Source organism: Leopardus geoffroyi, chromosome C1 (assembly GCF_018350155.1).
Source record: "Leopardus geoffroyi isolate Oge1 chromosome C1, O.geoffroyi_Oge1_pat1.0, whole genome shotgun sequence".
NCBI classification, from domain to species: Eukaryota; Metazoa; Chordata; class Mammalia; order Carnivora; family Felidae; genus Leopardus; species Leopardus geoffroyi.
Window position 1 is genome coordinate 149,753,343 of NC_059328.1, and position 16,905 is coordinate 149,770,247.

Consider the following 16,905-nt stretch of genomic DNA (forward strand, 5'->3'; position numbering starts at 1 on the left):
GGCTTTTAATGAAACTTAAATAAATGTCTGAAATAAAAAAACAAAAAATCCTCCCAAAGACCGAAGAAGGGGCTAAGCTCTGAATCTCTCATGGTTAATTATACTGAAATACCGCTCTTATTTTGCTGAGGATAAATTCTTGCTCATGTGCAGAATGAATTGTGAGAAGATCACCACGTAGCCAGCCACAGACAAACTCAAAGGAGGACCATTCTGCAGCATAGGTATGAAAAAGATACTCTGCATCCTGATAAAAGAGCCAGGGTGCATCTGAAAAACAACAAGACCAAAAAAACAAAAACCAATGCAAATCATGCAAAAACTATTGACTGATATAATGCAGACTTAATAGGATATGTTATGATCGACCCCAAATTTGTAATTCAGTTGCTTAGCATTAAAAACAATGTGTGTGTTTACATATACATAAATATTTTTACATACACATAACTCAGCATATAATTTGCTTAATTTCCTTGGTATATCTAAGAAAACTACATTTGTATTCCAAGGTCTGGGATAAATGCATATTTTAAAGTCACATATCATGAAAAGAGTGTTAAGCTATAATACTAATCTTTAATCATATTTAATGACTTTTGTTAATTTGATTATTAACAAAATTAGTTCTGGGTTGAAATAAGAAAAGAGAGGCTCGATTGGAGGACTGTAATAATACAGTAATTGTATATGATAGCAGGTAGTTAGAAATTGAAGAACCGCCAGGATAGCTCTTACCATACTGGTACCAGGGTGGAATCTTGGGTCTCACATCTGCAAAGTGAAAACAAGCCACCTTGAGGGACATTTCTTCACAAGTGCGCCGTCTCTGAAGTACTTCAGCTCTAAACACAACATCTTGAACTTTGCTCTTTAGAAGAGCATTTAAAAACCAGGTACTTTTGTGCTGTCTGAAATATGGTTAGTTCTCAAACTTGAAAAGGAGGCTCAAGAGAGGCCTCTGATTAAAGAAGAAAGGATGTGAGCACTTGTCAAGGGCCTACTGTGTGGCACACACTGTGGCGGGTGTTTTCTCTTACTCATTTGACAAGTGATTTGGTTTGCTTGTCATGTCACAGTGACATTTCTTCCAGACTGTACTTGAAAAATACCATATTCCACAATACAGTTGGTTATCTTCGTTTCCCATTAACTAAATTAGCGTACTGCCGTGGTGTCACCTTTTCTCATTCCCCTATGATGCATCCTTTGCTCAACTCGTGCAATTTGGTTCATCACGAGGGTTGTTGGTACTGTAGACCAGGATGCTTACATTTTAGATTTCTATAACTCTTCACTTGGAAAAGTGCTATGGATTATTAGAAAGCAAACACAGAGTAAAGATCTTATTACTATTTTTACCTCTTGGAATCTTGCATATCCATTCACGTTTGGAACCACAGTGCAAGGGCAGCAATGTTTTATTTGCTTTATAAATAGCACAATTTCTTGCATCTTCTCCAAAATAAGTATTGTCTAAAAATGAAGAGACAACCTGCAGCAGATCAAGTTCATTATTTCTTAATGATAATCCCCCACAAAAAGTTTCTCTGTAAATAAATCACAATAGGCTTCTGGAGGAAGCTTAAGAAATGTCTGGATAAGATTGTATTTAGGGGCGCCTGGGTGGCTCAGTCGGTTAAGCGGCCAACTTCCGCTCAGGTCATGATCTTGCGGTCCGTGAGTTCGAGCCCCGCGTCGGGCTCTGTGCTGACAGCTCAGAGCCTGGAGCCTGTTTCAGATTCTGTGTCTCCCTCTCTCTGACCCTTCCCCGTTCATGCTCTGTCTCTCTCTGTCTCAAAAATAAATAAACGTTAAAAAAAAATTAAAAAAAAAGATTGCATTTAAAGGTTGTCCCACATTTGCAAAGAACAAGCTAACCAAATTAGCATTTTTCCTTAAGGATGCTTTTTTCCTAAAAAGAAGCATGCTATTCCTTTCTCCAGAGAGAACAAATCAGGTGCATGCTCCCTTCTGAGGTTGTACTGTTGTCTCACTGGCTGCAATAGGCTTGTCCTGGGACCCTGGGTAAACTTCTGAAAGGCTCTGATCTGTCAGATTTGAGTCCCTTCTGTGATGTAGATTCTTTTGCATGTATGCTAAGCTTTTCGTCTTCAGTCACTAAATTTTAATTCATCACTGGCTTTAATTGGGAAACGATCCACACTTTTCATGAATGATCATGTATAGGGATATGAAGTAAAGATTCATTCTTCTCAATGATTTAATGGCTACCTGACAGAAGAATGGATGGACCACAAGAAAAACTGGAGCAAAAATTTGGGAAAAAGAGGATGTTTGAAACGTAATACTCCTCTTCAAACATGTACACAATCATACAATAACTCATCTAACTTACATGTATGTAAGCTCAGATTCAGGCAATAGTGTGCGTTTGAATATTTGTTTTGTCTAGTAGGGAGTGGTGGTGAGGAACTCAGTGCACTGCTTCATGGCTTTATCTCATTTATTCTGAACCAAATTGTTCCTCTCTATTACTAATAAGACTGTTTTACTAAAACAAAAGGAAGCATTCTCAACCTCTACACGGCACATTTAATTTTTCAAGTGCCACATTGACATTAATCACCCAAGTGTGCCATATGGTGGCTGCCATTTATGTAGCAGGCGGACTCTGCTAAGTTCCTTCCACTCTCTGGGCCTCAGTTTCTTTGACAGCAAAATAGATGGGTGGGGCTGCGTGATCTCTAAGATCTCTTCCTACTCTCTGGTCCTGATACCCTTCTCAGAGAGGCAGCACTGAGGTGAAAATACGTTACATATATATATGTTTAACTAGCATGGCCTTATTATTTTTGTTTCCCACATAGAGTTTTCCACAGATCCTTTCCTTGCCACAGATTTTCTCTAGTGGGGCTAGAGATCTTATTTCTCTATTGATCTTTACTACGTCAAAGTTTGGCCAACTGGGAGACATTATAACATCAAAGCTTTGGAGGCAGACAACGTGTGTACAAATCCTGGCTCTCTGAAGCATTATTTTAGGCAAACTATTTAAGCATTCTAATAACCACTGCACTGAATCATCATAAGGGGAAACGAGATCATGCTGCGGCACATTCAACCCAGTGTTTGGAACATAATTTAGGTTCAGTAAATAGCAGCTGCTTTAAATGCTCACTGCCGGCTCTTGCTAGCAGCCCCATTTCACAGGTGAAACTGAATAACTTGATTTTGCATGGGCCTCAGATGAATCCCATTTCAATCTGGGATACTGCTTCCATTTTTTCCCTATCATCTTGAGGGAAATGTGAGACTTCCTCATTGCGCCTGAAAAAAAAATGTAATAGGGAGGAGTTTCTTCTTTCTTTCCTTCACAGAGGTTTTTACAAGCATGAGGCTGAATGAAAAGCAAAGTATTATTTTTTCTTTCTGAATAACTTGCTCTGGTTGAGGAGATGGTATTTCTAAGTGTGGCATTTCTGTCCTTTTAGAGATAAACTGAAATGTTTTTTTTCCATTGTAATCTGGACTTGGGTCCCACATTCATATAATTAGGTACTAAGCCAGAGAGGGAGGGCGGGGTAAAGAAAGCCTCATATTATTTTAAACAATAGTTGCTTCTTTCTTGAGACTTCACATGGGAGATAGTCTGGGGACATTTCAGAGATCTTTGATCCCTTTCCAGGATAAGATCCTACAGTTGGCCTCAGATCTATATGGCTAGTAAAGGTTTCCCAGGACTTTGCAGAAATTACTCTAATGGTACTGAGATCTGGTGCAGTTTTCGATCTGGGTCTGAGTCACAGGAAATATAGTCATTATTTCCAGTTTCTGTTGGCTGGTTTACCAAGGTGTTCCAGGGCCACCTGTTTTGAATTCATTTCCTTTTCTTCAGTTTGGAAAAACTTACAGGAGTCCCATCAGACCACTCCCAGGAGCCAGCATTCAGTGGGTTTCTTTTATTAAATCCAATCCAGAACTGCCTTTCTTCTGTCCTGTGAATAGAAAAACAAAAACTTGGCTCTTCCTATTGAATTCATAACATTATGTAAAAGGTTCAAGAAATATTTTAAAGTAATTATGTGTGTAGGAAACAGCTGATACTACTGGCAGGATGGATCAAGTCAAACAAACATTTATCGAACATTTCCTTATGCAAAACCTGAGCTATGAAATGAATGTAGAGAAGATTAGCCTGGCTCCTGTTTCTCTTGGCTTATAGGGTGCGCTCACTGGTGATGTGCGGTTGGGGGAAAAGTCAACCTATATTGAGAACATTGCTTTCTCATGTTCATTAGGAGTGGCAACACCTTTCAATCAAGATAAGAACACAGGAAAGCAAGTTGGTAAGAAATTTTGGAGCATCTTTTCCCTAGAGGACTTTTTACTATTTCACTATGTATTTATTACTTTACTATGCTTTGATTTGTTGCTTTTTTTTTTTTTTTTTTTGGTCAAATGTTCATGTATTCTCTGAAGGTTAATTACCACCACCCCCTTTAATAGAAGGTACACAGTAGATTTTGTTTTTTTGTTTTTTTCAGATCCCAGCATAAATAATTTCATAGCAAATCAGTCTGAGGCACAGTAGATTAACTTCAGCAGTCACCACTGGGTTAGATGTGGTGAGAAACCCCACAGAGAACCATCTTCCCTCCTATTAGGTGGAGGAAAAATACATCAAACCACAGAGTACTCAATAAATCAACCAATAAATTCTAACTGTACAATAACCCATCTCACTAAGACAATTTTGTGAGAATAATTTGGAGAATTAAAGATTTAAAAGATTCAGAAATCATGACAGATGCTTTATTTTCGTTAGTACAGAGACAAAAGACTATTCTGAAGCATCCACTTCTCAAATATGAGAGCTAATGTGCCTGAACAATACAAATGAAAGCAAAATGTGACTTAGAAATCTGAGAGGTCACTGGGGCCTGGCTGGCAACTGCCATGATTACAGTTTACAATTTACAATTTATAAAGTTATGGAGGCAGAGGATGCTGCCTTAAGGTTTAGCCAGGTACCTTAACATCAATGGTCTAGGCTGGGAATTCATATCACTCTCCTGCCTTGAGAACTTTTTGTTCCTTTATTCACAGAGTTCAACATTTTTCCTGATATGTCCTGGCTCTTAGGTGATGAACTGGCATTAATTTTCTCTTCACCCATTTCCTAAAATTGTATGATTTTTAATAATATAATAAATAATAAAATAGAAATAGAAAATCAGTGCCATAAGGAGGAGAATATATGCTAACTATGAGATTTGGTTTATTTGCTCTAAGCAAACATGAGATTTTGTTGAACTCCCTGGCAGTCTGGGAGCAAAGTAATATTATATAGCTTTTATGATTAAGTGCTAAAGATTAATGATTTGATAGATGCTTAATATTAAAGTTATTTCAAGTGTGAGAACTTATAGAAATAGAAATGACATAATGATATTTGATCTCACAGCAAATTTGGAAGCAGTTTGCACATGTTTGTTTCACGTAGCAAACCTCACTATACTCAGGTATGAAAGGATGTTTTGCAAGGGGCTAAAGTCATGAAGCAAAGTTACAACTTAGAAGGATGGAGATAATCCCATATCTCTTGGATCTGTGGCCTCATACCAGACTAACAATCCAATTAAATCCAATTAATCAGGAAGCTTCTTGAACTTTTCTTCAGTCTCAGAGAATCTGACTCAGCAGCTCTGGTGTGAGACCAGAGGGCTCTGTATTATAAGGTGTCCCAAGTGAGTGTGATAATCAGCCAAATTTGGGAAGCATGATTTTTAGGTCAGCATTTCCCACAGACACTAGCAGTTCCATGGAATGTTGATAAGTATTCTCAAAAAAAAAAAAAAAAAAAAAAAGAGGGAGATTTGTGGTCAAAGAAAGTGCTTCCTTCTAGAAGCCTTTACAATGCTAAGGCATATGGCAAATTTCCAAGTTTGTGCCTTGTTTTGCAAACATATTTGACTTTTTCCCCCCAACAGTGCTCTGTGAAACTCACATTGGGAGATATTGTCAACGACTCCTACCATTAAGGTCATTACTGTTGATGTTGGAGATGAATAATTTGATAGATATTACATATTAATCTTTTTGTGGAATATCCTAAAGGAAACTTATGGGAAGACCAGGATTTTCCTCAAAAAGTTGTTCTGGATTTTTCTCTGTGATTCAAGCAAGTGTTTCATTGAGACTCCAGATTTCCAGAGCTTAGAGCATAGTACTTGGTGTTACATTTGTTTTTGCTAAATAAATGTGTGGAGCCATGGAGTCAGGCCCCCTTAGACTACAACATTCTCAGGGGTGAGATTTTGTCCATCCTATCTATTGCATGCTCCAGCCAACTATGCATATAAAAGTACCCCTTCCATAGAAGATATTCCAAACATGTATGCTAGTTGACAAGAACATTTTACAGAAAGAGGCCAATGGATAAGAAGGCTCACTAAAAGAGAACATAATGGCTGTCCTCAAATAACCAAAAATAGAGTAGACTTGATCTGTATTGCTCTGGCTTACTAGAAAGTTGATCTTTGAAATCACCCTCCAGTATATGGAACGGGCATTCTCCCAAATAAGAAGCACTCTGAAAGGAATTGTGCAGACAGAAGATGACCACAGGAATATCGCAGAAGGAATTTTTGTATTGGGTAGAAAATAGTACAAGCCTTTTACGTTTCTTCAAGTTTAAACTAAATTGATTTTCTAACTCCATGCAGTTCAAGATTCTGTAAACTTGCGAGGTGGATGCCAACAAGTGAATGCCTGGTTCCTCAAATGTAAAATTGGGAATCAATCAATAGGGCTTTCTTTTTTTTCCAAGCAAAATCTTACATGGACTCTATTATAACAAAATAAATAGAAGAGGAGCTGGTGGGAGCTGCTCTCGTAGGTCAGTGAGCACAGACAGAAGCGGGACTTCTGTCCCTTGTTCCCTTCCTAGTCCTGAGTTCCAGGACTCTTGGGATTCCCAGGCAACAGTTTGAAAATCACGGGGCTAGATAATTACTGAGCAGAGAAGCTCTAAAATTCTGATTTGAGGTACACAGAAAAAATTTCAAATATCAAAACAATCATCACTTTGTTCTTTGTTTTATGTAATGAGAACTGGGTGCAATATAAATATAAAACTGTATATGTACGTATTTTTCTTTCACAACTAATGGCTAGTTGCTTTTAGGCTTAAATACTTGAGATTTTAAACAAATATTTGGGATACTCTTCCCTGAGAACTCATAACTGGGAGACAGAATATTTGATTGCATTTTTCAAAATGAACAAGTATTTACCTATTGAATTTTGAATGCAAAAGCTCATTCACAAAATTCTCTTCCTCAATATGGGCAAAGCTTGCAAGATGAGCTCCAAATTCTTCACAAAATGCTTCTGCTTCTCTCCATGTTCTTTTCATCAGGACTTTTTCACTATGAAATACCTGGTTTAGTAAGAAGCAAAGAAAAGTTGACACTATCATGGATAAGGTGAGGTTGTTTAATTCTCGACAAGAAAATAACAGTAATATAACTGTCATTAATCTATATTAAAAGCTTGACCCAGTAGGGGAAAATAACATTTATTGAACTAGAATGTGTCTATTCATCGTAAAACTGTTATCTCATCTTATTCTCACAACAAATTCATGAGGATGATAGAAGGAATCAGCTCAGTTTTATAAAGGAACTCCTTGAGTTCCTTTTTTTTTTCTTCTAAATTTCCTGTAACTGGCATATACTTGTCTCTTAATAAATGTTTGTCAAGAGACAATGAGAGTCAGGCTAAGAGAGATTACAAATTTCCAGTCACAGAGCTACAAATAGGCAGGACTAGGATTACATCCAGCACTCCTTCCTGCAGGAGCCCATGAATTTCCATCCCACCAGATTGACTTCTGACAAATTAGAATTGGCTGAAGGATCATGAATCTGGCTGACCCACAGCAAGAAATGAGAAATGAGACCTGGGACCTAGGGCAGGTATATTACTAAGTTCTTTGGGTCTTAGCTGTGCCTAAATTCTCCGCTGTTTCTCAGCTGTCCTTGCAGTAGCAGGAAGAAGTCAGTCAAATGGAGAGTCTGGTCCTGACTTTATTTAAGATCAAGGGTAAGGGCCCAAAAACACAGAACTCCAAATCCTGGGCCTCTGTGCCCTCCTTGTTTTTAATTGCCTGACACTGCTCCCGAGTTTCTGACGCTAGGCAGGCACCCTGCGGCCAGGCTTCGCCAAGCTCTGATTTGCTGAGACCAGAATGAATGGTTTTCCCAGTCCTCTGGGCCACAGCACAGCCTTTCCATCTTTTAAATTATATGTCAAAACTCAGCTCCTCTGGGAACCTTTTCTTGAATCACTTAAAATTCATCAATCCTACCACCATGACCATCAAACACACCTTTACATTTGTTGTCACGTCAGGGTAATATATGGTAGAAAAAGCACTGAACTGGGATGCCCAAGACCAGGAATTTATTCCAATTCTGTCAACAAATAATTGTGATCTTGGGCAAATCACTTCATCCTGCTGCCTCAGTTTACTCATTTGTAAAGTTTAACTTACTGCTTTGTGAGGTCACTGTTACCCAATGAATTCAATGTAGGATTGTGCATGCGTACATTAAATTGAGTGCATTCACAGATATTTCATGATAAGAGGATTGTAGGTAGTGATTTATATCTAGGATCTAAAGCTGATTTGCAAAAAGACATTTCTTCACACACTTTTTTCATACACACAGGTACACACACATATCAAGTATATGTATTAATTTGTTTGATCCTCAGATGTCTGGCAAGCTGCAAAAGCTATTCTTAGCAGCAAAATGATAGTATTCCATAATAAATACTTTATTCTTTTTCTTACAAACGATATGGAATTGTATCATTTCAATACCCAGTGAGGAGTACATTGCAACAAAAATAACATTGACTGGGGCGTGGATAACAATCTTCGTGAAGAGGCCTTCAGTATCACCAGGGATATGTCAGTGTTTCAACTTAAAATTTTGGAATATAATTGAAAAGATAGAGGCAGCCAACAAATATTAAGTACCTGCTATGTGCCAGGCACTGCTCTGGAATAAAGGAGTTTGAGATACATGGACAAAACTGAAATAATGTTTGTTCCATTCAGAATGTCTAGATACCCTTGGCATCACCTTGAAGCAGCTCGCCAAGCCAGGCTCTGATTCCCAGTCCAAGTAGCAGGGGTGAAAGGGCCATCTCTCTTCCTGCTCCGTTTTCTCCTGATTTCCCACTGGTTGCTTACACAGGGACATTGCCTTAAATTGTCTGCAGTCCTTCACTTCCCAGCGACCAGGTGGATTCCTCCCTCGCATGACAACACAGCCACCACTGTAGCCTAAAAGCAGAAAACAACACTTAAAAAATGTTTATTTATTTTGAGAGACAGAGAGAGAGAATGAACGTGAGTTGGGGAGGGATAGAGAGAGAGAGATCCCAAGCAGGTTCCACGCTGTCAGCGCAGAGCCCAATGTGGGGCTCAATCTCATCAGCTGTGAGATCATGACCTGAGCCAAAATCAAGAGTCAGACGTTTAACAGACTGGGTCACCCAGGCACCCTGAAAACAGCACTTTTTAATACCAGAATGACTAGAACATTTTGTTCTTGGAATACTGGTCTTTGGAGTGTTGCATAACTGACATCTCATAATGAAGAGACCACATAATAACAATAAAGATGAGAAAGAATGCTTTACTAACAGGACTATCTTCTCTTCATCTTTGGAGAAAAGAATAGAAGATGAAAAAGTAAGGGAAGAGAGCCTGTGAAGACTGAAATTTGGACATTTTGAGCTCAGATGATAAATGATAGAAAACTAGGCACTGTTTAACCTGGGACTAAAATATCCCCCATAGCCAATCAAATCCCCAATATTTCAATCAAATGCCAACATTCCTCTACTTCCAAGTATTGCACTTTTTTTTTTTAACTGAGCAAAGTTTAGCCCACCATTTACTGAGCACTTACTCTGTACATCATGCTCTCATACCCCATTGTGAAAAATCAACAATGAAAAATGCATAGTGCTTACCCTCTGAGAAATAGATTTGACCAGGAAAATACATAAATGATGGATTCAAGGCAGACTGCAAGATACATCACAGAAAACCAAACTGCCAGCCATGGGAGAGTGGAGAGAATGAGCTAAATCACGTATGGAGTAAAACTGGGGGCAGGAATAAAGGCAGACATTAAGGAAAAGGCAAAGACCATCTAGTTCTGGATGAAGTTCTATTCTTTTGTGTATGTTTGAACATTTTGGAAAATTAACCATGTTTTTCCATAGAAACAATTTCTTTGTTGAGTTAAGGTGCCAAGTTTGTTGTTAACTCTATACAACTCGTAGGATAGCTAAAAAAAATACCCGTCAATTTTCAGTGAATAATAGAAAACAATCCCATTTGAAAAATAGAATAAAAATTGAGTAAGAATGAACCTTTTTCCTTCAAGCCAAAGTGATCATTCATCTATCTAAATCAAATTCAACCACAACAAAATTGTGCATCTATATCTACATACCAGGCTAGTCTGTATATTAGCTACTAGAGAAAGGAGGGCAAAACAAAATAAAACAAACAACCCCCAGCCCTTATTTTAGTGTGAGGCATAGACACATTAATTGCATTGAACATAATGTGTGAAGTACTATAGTAAGATTTCTGTGGAAGATTTCAGAAGGGGTGATGGAGCATGCCTCGGGATATCAGTAAAGGATTTGCAGCAACTGACATTTTAGCTGTGTTTTGAGGGCTGAAAAGGAGAAAAAGAGTTTTCAAGGGATGCTTGTGAAAAAAAAAAGCAAGCAATTAGAGATGGAGCATTTGAGGACTCTGATGACTCTGGACCTAACTAACTACCTAAAATGTAGTTACTTGGGACTATATATGTGTTTTACTTAATTTCCATCACAAAGAATGGCTTCAATTTTTTTTTAAACACATGGTAACTGGACTTATCCTTGTCAGCCATGGATGGTTATTTTACACTCACAGAAAGACTAAAGAGAGGGTTGAAGAAAGAAGACAGAGGAGGACATACAAAGAGCCTCTCCTAAAGGAATGGAAGAGTTTGTGGAAAAGGAGAAAGAATAAGGGGGCTGCAGAACCAGTGTTTGTGTCTTCAGCAATCCTGAGTGTACACACTGTGTTAGACACCAGGCATCATGGCCATCCACAAGAAGCCTACAGTCATGTGTGTGTGTGTGTGTGTGTGTGCGCGTGTGTGTGTGTGTTTGCTGATATGTCAGAGAGACCACAAAGGTGAAAATGTCCAGTAGTAAACAAGAAAACATGACTAGTATGACCTGTATAGAAGCAAAGAAAGTCAAAAGAGAGTTGGTCTATACAAAAGCCGTTAGTCGACTCCATTGGCCAGAACACCTAGGTAGTGTTAAAGATGAATGAAAGATTGGGGGCCACACAAGGGGAAAAGATTATAGCATGCAATTGCAATCTGTCATGAATGGAGCTTTGCAGTCCTGTTCAATGTAATTTTGGAATGCATCTCACAATCTAGCTGGGTCCTGAACAATAGAGGGGATGTTGCATACTCCCCTGTGATGAGATTGTAATGAAATTGAGCTATGGAAATCCACATGAAAGCCTCAAACATAATATGCTAATGGAGTTGCTCTAGTTGAGAGAGCTGGGTACATGCATTCCCTCTCAATTCCATCATCCTTCCCCAGCATCCTTGACTTGGAACCTGAAGTATGGGCTTCTAGTCTCAGCACAAATATTTAGTAACTCAAAATTCAAACAGGTTAATTAATCACACACACAAAAAAACCCTTGTCTGAAATGTGGGGGTAAGAATTCCTTTTTTTCCTCAGTGGTTTTCATGAAGATCAAATGGAATAATGTATTTAAAAGCACCCTGAAAGATAGGAAGGGCTAAAACCAGCCCTAAGATGTTGCTTCTATTCTTTTTTGACTGTTTATTACAAAAGCTGGGATTTTGTGGCATGAGTTCTGCCTGCACGTTCAAGGAATTTTTAAAAAGCTCGATTCAGCAAATTTAAAATGTAATATACTTTTTTTGTTGTTGGTCTTGCATTTTGTCTTACTTTTTCACATCAGACAATGATTAAATAGCTTTGGTTTTAGATACTATAGATACTCAACTCATCTTCATTAGTGGAGAAGGAGATGTTTGTGAACTACTAGGAAGGTGAAAGTGCTGTGGGAATGTTACTGGGATTCTGAAGTGGTTAACTTAATGGAACATTTGACCCGAATTTTGGAGTCTCAGCCCCAAAGAAGCAGTAAAGCAGTGTAATAAAGGGAGACTGGGATAAGGGAGATATAAACCGAATTTATAATCCTATATTGTAGGCATGCTTGCAAAAGCCAAATAATGAAGGTAGGGTATGGGTGGGAGTGGAGGGGGTTTTTCTCCCAGAGATATTGTTCTCAAATTCAATAACTCATCTCCCATTGGAGAAAAATTATCATTCTGTTTCTCAGTGGTGAATCTCACATTTAAACTGATTCTCCTTATCTGCCTTACCCTCCGTCTATCCCCCTTCACTCTGTCCATGGAACATGAATGAGTGGCTTAGGCGGTTAAGCATCTGACTCTGGCTCAGGTCACATCTCACTGTTTTGTGAGTTAGAGCCCTGCATTGGGCTCTCTGCTGTCAGCACAGAGCCTGCTTCAAATCCTCTGTCCCTCATCTCTCTGCCCCTCCCCTGCTCACGCACTTACTCTCTCTCTCTCTCTCTCAAAAATAAACATTAAAAAAAACACGAATAGGATAACTTCGGGTCAATTAAGAAATTCCAACTCACTGTTCTAGCCCCTTCCATTTGACAAAGCTATCTAACCATATAAATTGAACTGAGGTGAGAAAGCCTCCATTTTTCACCTCTCTGGTCAAATATCTGAAAGCAGACAAACAAAATCTATTTGTGGCCTCAGGGTAAGAGGTAACTGTAGCTGGGCCTTCAGAGCCTCTGGACAATTATTTTTCTTTAGTCTGTTTAGTTATTTTCCCATTCCTTGCAATAACCCTTTCCCATCATTTTTTTTTTTTTTTTTACTATGACCAAGTGAGATTTATTCCAGGTGTGCAAACATAATTCCACATTTGAAAACCAATTAATGTAATCCACCATATCAATAGACTAAAAGAAAAAAAATCATATGATCATATGATCTACCCACCTTTCTTCTCTGTCCTTTTCTCCATCTTCATGCAGAAAAGTGATGCAATGGGGATAGCTTCCGTGTAATGCTGTTAGGTATTTTATATGGTCTTTATTTAACTTCAAAAACTCTGAGATGGATATCATATCAGTATTTATAGTTTGCTAATGGAAAAATTGGGGCACAGAGGTTTGGTAACTTGCCTAAGGCCACACAGTGAGGGGTTTGATGCAGAATTTGAAAACAGATTTAACTAAGTCTACTATGAGACAATGCCAAGGTACAGAATAGGCAGGCATTCAATACATAGCTGTTGAATCAATGATTGAATCTTCCCCTCAATTATGTTCCTCCTTTTCTATAGTCATGTTTCTTTTCTGTGTGTGATCACAGCGTTTCCATAAAGATCTCTGATCCCACTTTTACCTTGTATGACAGTTACTTACATCATTACAAAAAAAATATGAAAATACCCAAAGAGTGCCCAGAAATGAGAATATGTTTGTCCTCATTTCAGAACTCTGGGAAGCGTTAAAATGGATCAGCCTATCTACCTGCTGGACAGACTTTTCTTTGCTCTGTGGAGGGCACTTTCAAGAAAAAGAGATCTGATTTACTCTACTGGCATCCCATTTTCTTTGTCACTGGCAGAAGATTTCTATTGACTTGGGACAACTGGGATTAATGTTCTGGAGTTATCCCATTTAGTGTCCCTAAGTAAGAAAGTCCCCATTTTTTCCCTTTAATTACTGGTACTAGTTGGTATGTATCAAAACTGGTTTTCCTGTTTTACCTGAATCGTTACTTCTCTTAAAATACCAAGTGCCACAGTCTCTTTGCTGTTGTTGTTTTAGTAAAATAGCAGGAAACTATCTCTTTATAAAGATATCCCAGATAGGAAGCTATGAAGTAACCCCTAAGGAATCAATGGATCTAGGCATTGATAATTAGCGGCTTCTAACATTGCAAAAAGTGAGAAAAGTGAACATTTTGTGCCTTAAGATAGAACACACAACTACTTATGAAATGGTTTTCCAAAAGAAAAGAAAATCTGAATTATATAATGCCTTTGATTCTACCTTCTTAAAAATAAAAATGTCAATTTTATGGAAAATAAAGAGGATAGAGTAACGCATTAAACAACATACGGGGATTCAATCAAAAAGTCCAGACTGTAGGAAACTCTGCAGGACAAACAACCCACTTGCTTCAACAAATAAAATTTTTTAAAAATAGGAGGGGGCAAAGAAGAAGGAAATGTAGAGATTAAAATAGACTTTAGGGGATCTATCAACCAACTGCAAATGTATAAACCTTTTTGGATCCTGATTCAGACAAACTGTAAAATCTGTTGTATAATATTATGAATCATTTAGAAATGTGAGCATTAACTGAAGACTTATGATATTATGAAATTATAGTTAATTACTTTTAGCTGTAATAATTGTCTTATATTCACATTTTTTAAAAAGAAGTCTTTACCTTTTAGAGATGATATTGAAATATTTGTGGATGAAACAATATGATGTTTGGGATTTGCTATGACAAAATATTAGAAGTGTTGGGGAGAGTGGGTGAGTATATAGATGAAACAAGATAGATTGTGAGTTGGTAATTGATGACACTGGGTGATGGGTATATGGTGGGTCATTACACTATCTGGTGAACATAATACAATGTTGAAAAAAGTGGCAGAACTGTGATTCCCCCACAGATTGAATATTTTGATGATATGACATAAAGACAGAGTCTTGGCTAAGTTTATAAAAAAACTGCAGGCTTCCTATTCAGTGGTCAATTTATATAGTCAGTCTGGGCTGGATTAAGATTCTGACATGAGGACGAAGTTAATGGATACTTTTGTGACAGGCAGGGAAAAAATGTGATTTAGGATGGCATTTCTGCAAACTGCAATTTAAAAGAAAAAAGGAAACACAGAGGCTTTTATATTGCTATTTTCTTCAAAAAAAGATTTACATTTTCATCTTATTCAGAGACAATTTACTCAATGTCAGTCAGCATGAGCAGCCAAACTGAGCATCATGATATTATTTTTGCTTCAGGGAGAAGAGGAAAAGAGTAGTGCCACTCAAATAAATTATAGTAGAAACTTATGAATGACAAGGAGCTCTGCTTCAGTTCCAGATTTTAGACATCCAAATATGCCCCAAGGAAGGTAACATTAAGAACCAAGATTTTGTCTATTCAAAATGTATTAATTTATTTTGACAGGTATAGACATTCCTAACAAAATTCCGAGGTATATTAGAAATGAAGCCTGAGGTTTTTTTTATTTTTCAGTAATAGTGTGACATGGAACTTCACTATTGTCTGCATTTTAATAATATTCACAGATTTGTAGAATAAGAAGGTTGTTTACTGAGTGAATTATGATGTTTCTCGTTTAGAGCCATGCAAGTCACCAGTTTCTATACACATTTCCTAAACCGATGCTTACACACAAAAAATATGATTTGTCTTAACTTCATCTTGCAGTCATCTTTTTAAAGTATAGGTTTTTTTTAAGAATAATAAACTATGTATATTAGAGCATTTTGAATTCATAGCAAAACAGTGGAAAGTATTGACTTCCTTTATACCTCCTGCCTCAAATAGGTAAAACCTTCCCCACTATTAACATCTCATACCACAATGGTACATTTGTTAAAGCCTACAGTGACACATCATTACCACCCCAAATCCATGATTTACATTAGGTTTCATTCTTGGTGTTGTACATTCTATGGTTTGGACAAATGTATAATTACATATATACACCACTGTGTATATATAGAATAGTTTCACTGTCCCCCAAATCCTCTGTGCTCGGCCTATCAACCCCTCCCTTCCCCCTGACCCCTGGAAACCACTTTTTACTAGTAATCTTTTTACTGTGTCATAGTTTTCCCTTTTCCAGAGTGTCCTATGGTTTGAATCACGTAGTTTGTAGACTTTTCAACTGGCCTTTTCCACTTAGTAATATGTATTTAAATTTCTTCCATGTCTTTGAATGGCTTGATAGCTCATTTATTTTTAGCAGTGAATAATATTCCATTGTCTAGATGTCCCATATTTTGTTTATCCATTCATCTGCTAAAGGACATCTTGATTAATTTTAAGTTTTGGCAAGTATGAATAAAACTTCGATAAAAATCCATGTGTAGATTTTTGTGTGAATATCAGTTTTCAGTTTATTTGGGTAAACACCAAGGAGTGTGATTGTTGGGTTATATGGTGAGAGTATGTTCAGTTTTGTACGAAACTATCAAACTGTCTTTGAAAGTGGGATGCTATTTTGTTTTCCCACCAGCAATGTATGAGTGTCCCCTTTGTTTTATATCCTCACCCGTGTTTTGGATTTTGGTCATTCTCATAGGTGTGCTGTGGTATCTTGTTGCAATCTATAATTTCCTAATGACATATGATGTTGAACATATTTTCATATGCTTGCTTGCCATCTATATATCTTTATTTAAGATCTTTTGTCCATTTTTAATTCTTGTCCTTCATTTTCTTATTGTTGGGTTTCAAGGATTCTTTGTATATTTTGGATTACAGTCCTTTGTCAGATGTGGTTTTTGCAAATATTTGGTCTTAGTGTGTGGCTTGTCTTCTCATTCTCTTGGCATTGGCTTTCCCAGAGCAGAAGTCTTTAGTTTTAATGAAGTCCAGCAAATCAACTGTTTCTTTCATGGACTGTGCCTTTGGTGTTACATCTAAAAAGTTATTGTTTTGCCCAAGGTCATCTGGTTTTCTATTATGTTATCCTCTA

The 16,905-nt window shown here is 37.5% G+C and overlaps 1 protein-coding gene across 4 annotated transcripts in view; it reads right to left on the reverse strand.

Moving 5' to 3' along the window:
- PLA2R1 (phospholipase A2 receptor 1) overlaps nucleotides 1-16,905 on the reverse strand; it is a 117,570-nt gene that overhangs the window by 33,162 nt on the left and 67,503 nt on the right. For all 4 annotated transcript variants that reach the window (XM_045479965.1, XM_045479963.1, XM_045479964.1 and 1 more), the window contains 6 exons: nucleotides 9,120-9,322; nucleotides 7,260-7,405; nucleotides 3,875-3,959; nucleotides 1,363-1,495; nucleotides 739-774; nucleotides 113-270 (listed from right to left, as the gene is read on the reverse strand). In XM_045479965.1, coding sequence (XP_045335921.1) covers nucleotides 113-270; nucleotides 739-774; nucleotides 1,363-1,495; nucleotides 3,875-3,959; nucleotides 7,260-7,405; nucleotides 9,120-9,322 — 761 coding nt within the window. The remainder of the gene's footprint in view (nucleotides 1-112; nucleotides 271-738; nucleotides 775-1,362; nucleotides 1,496-3,874; nucleotides 3,960-7,259; nucleotides 7,406-9,119; nucleotides 9,323-16,905) is intronic.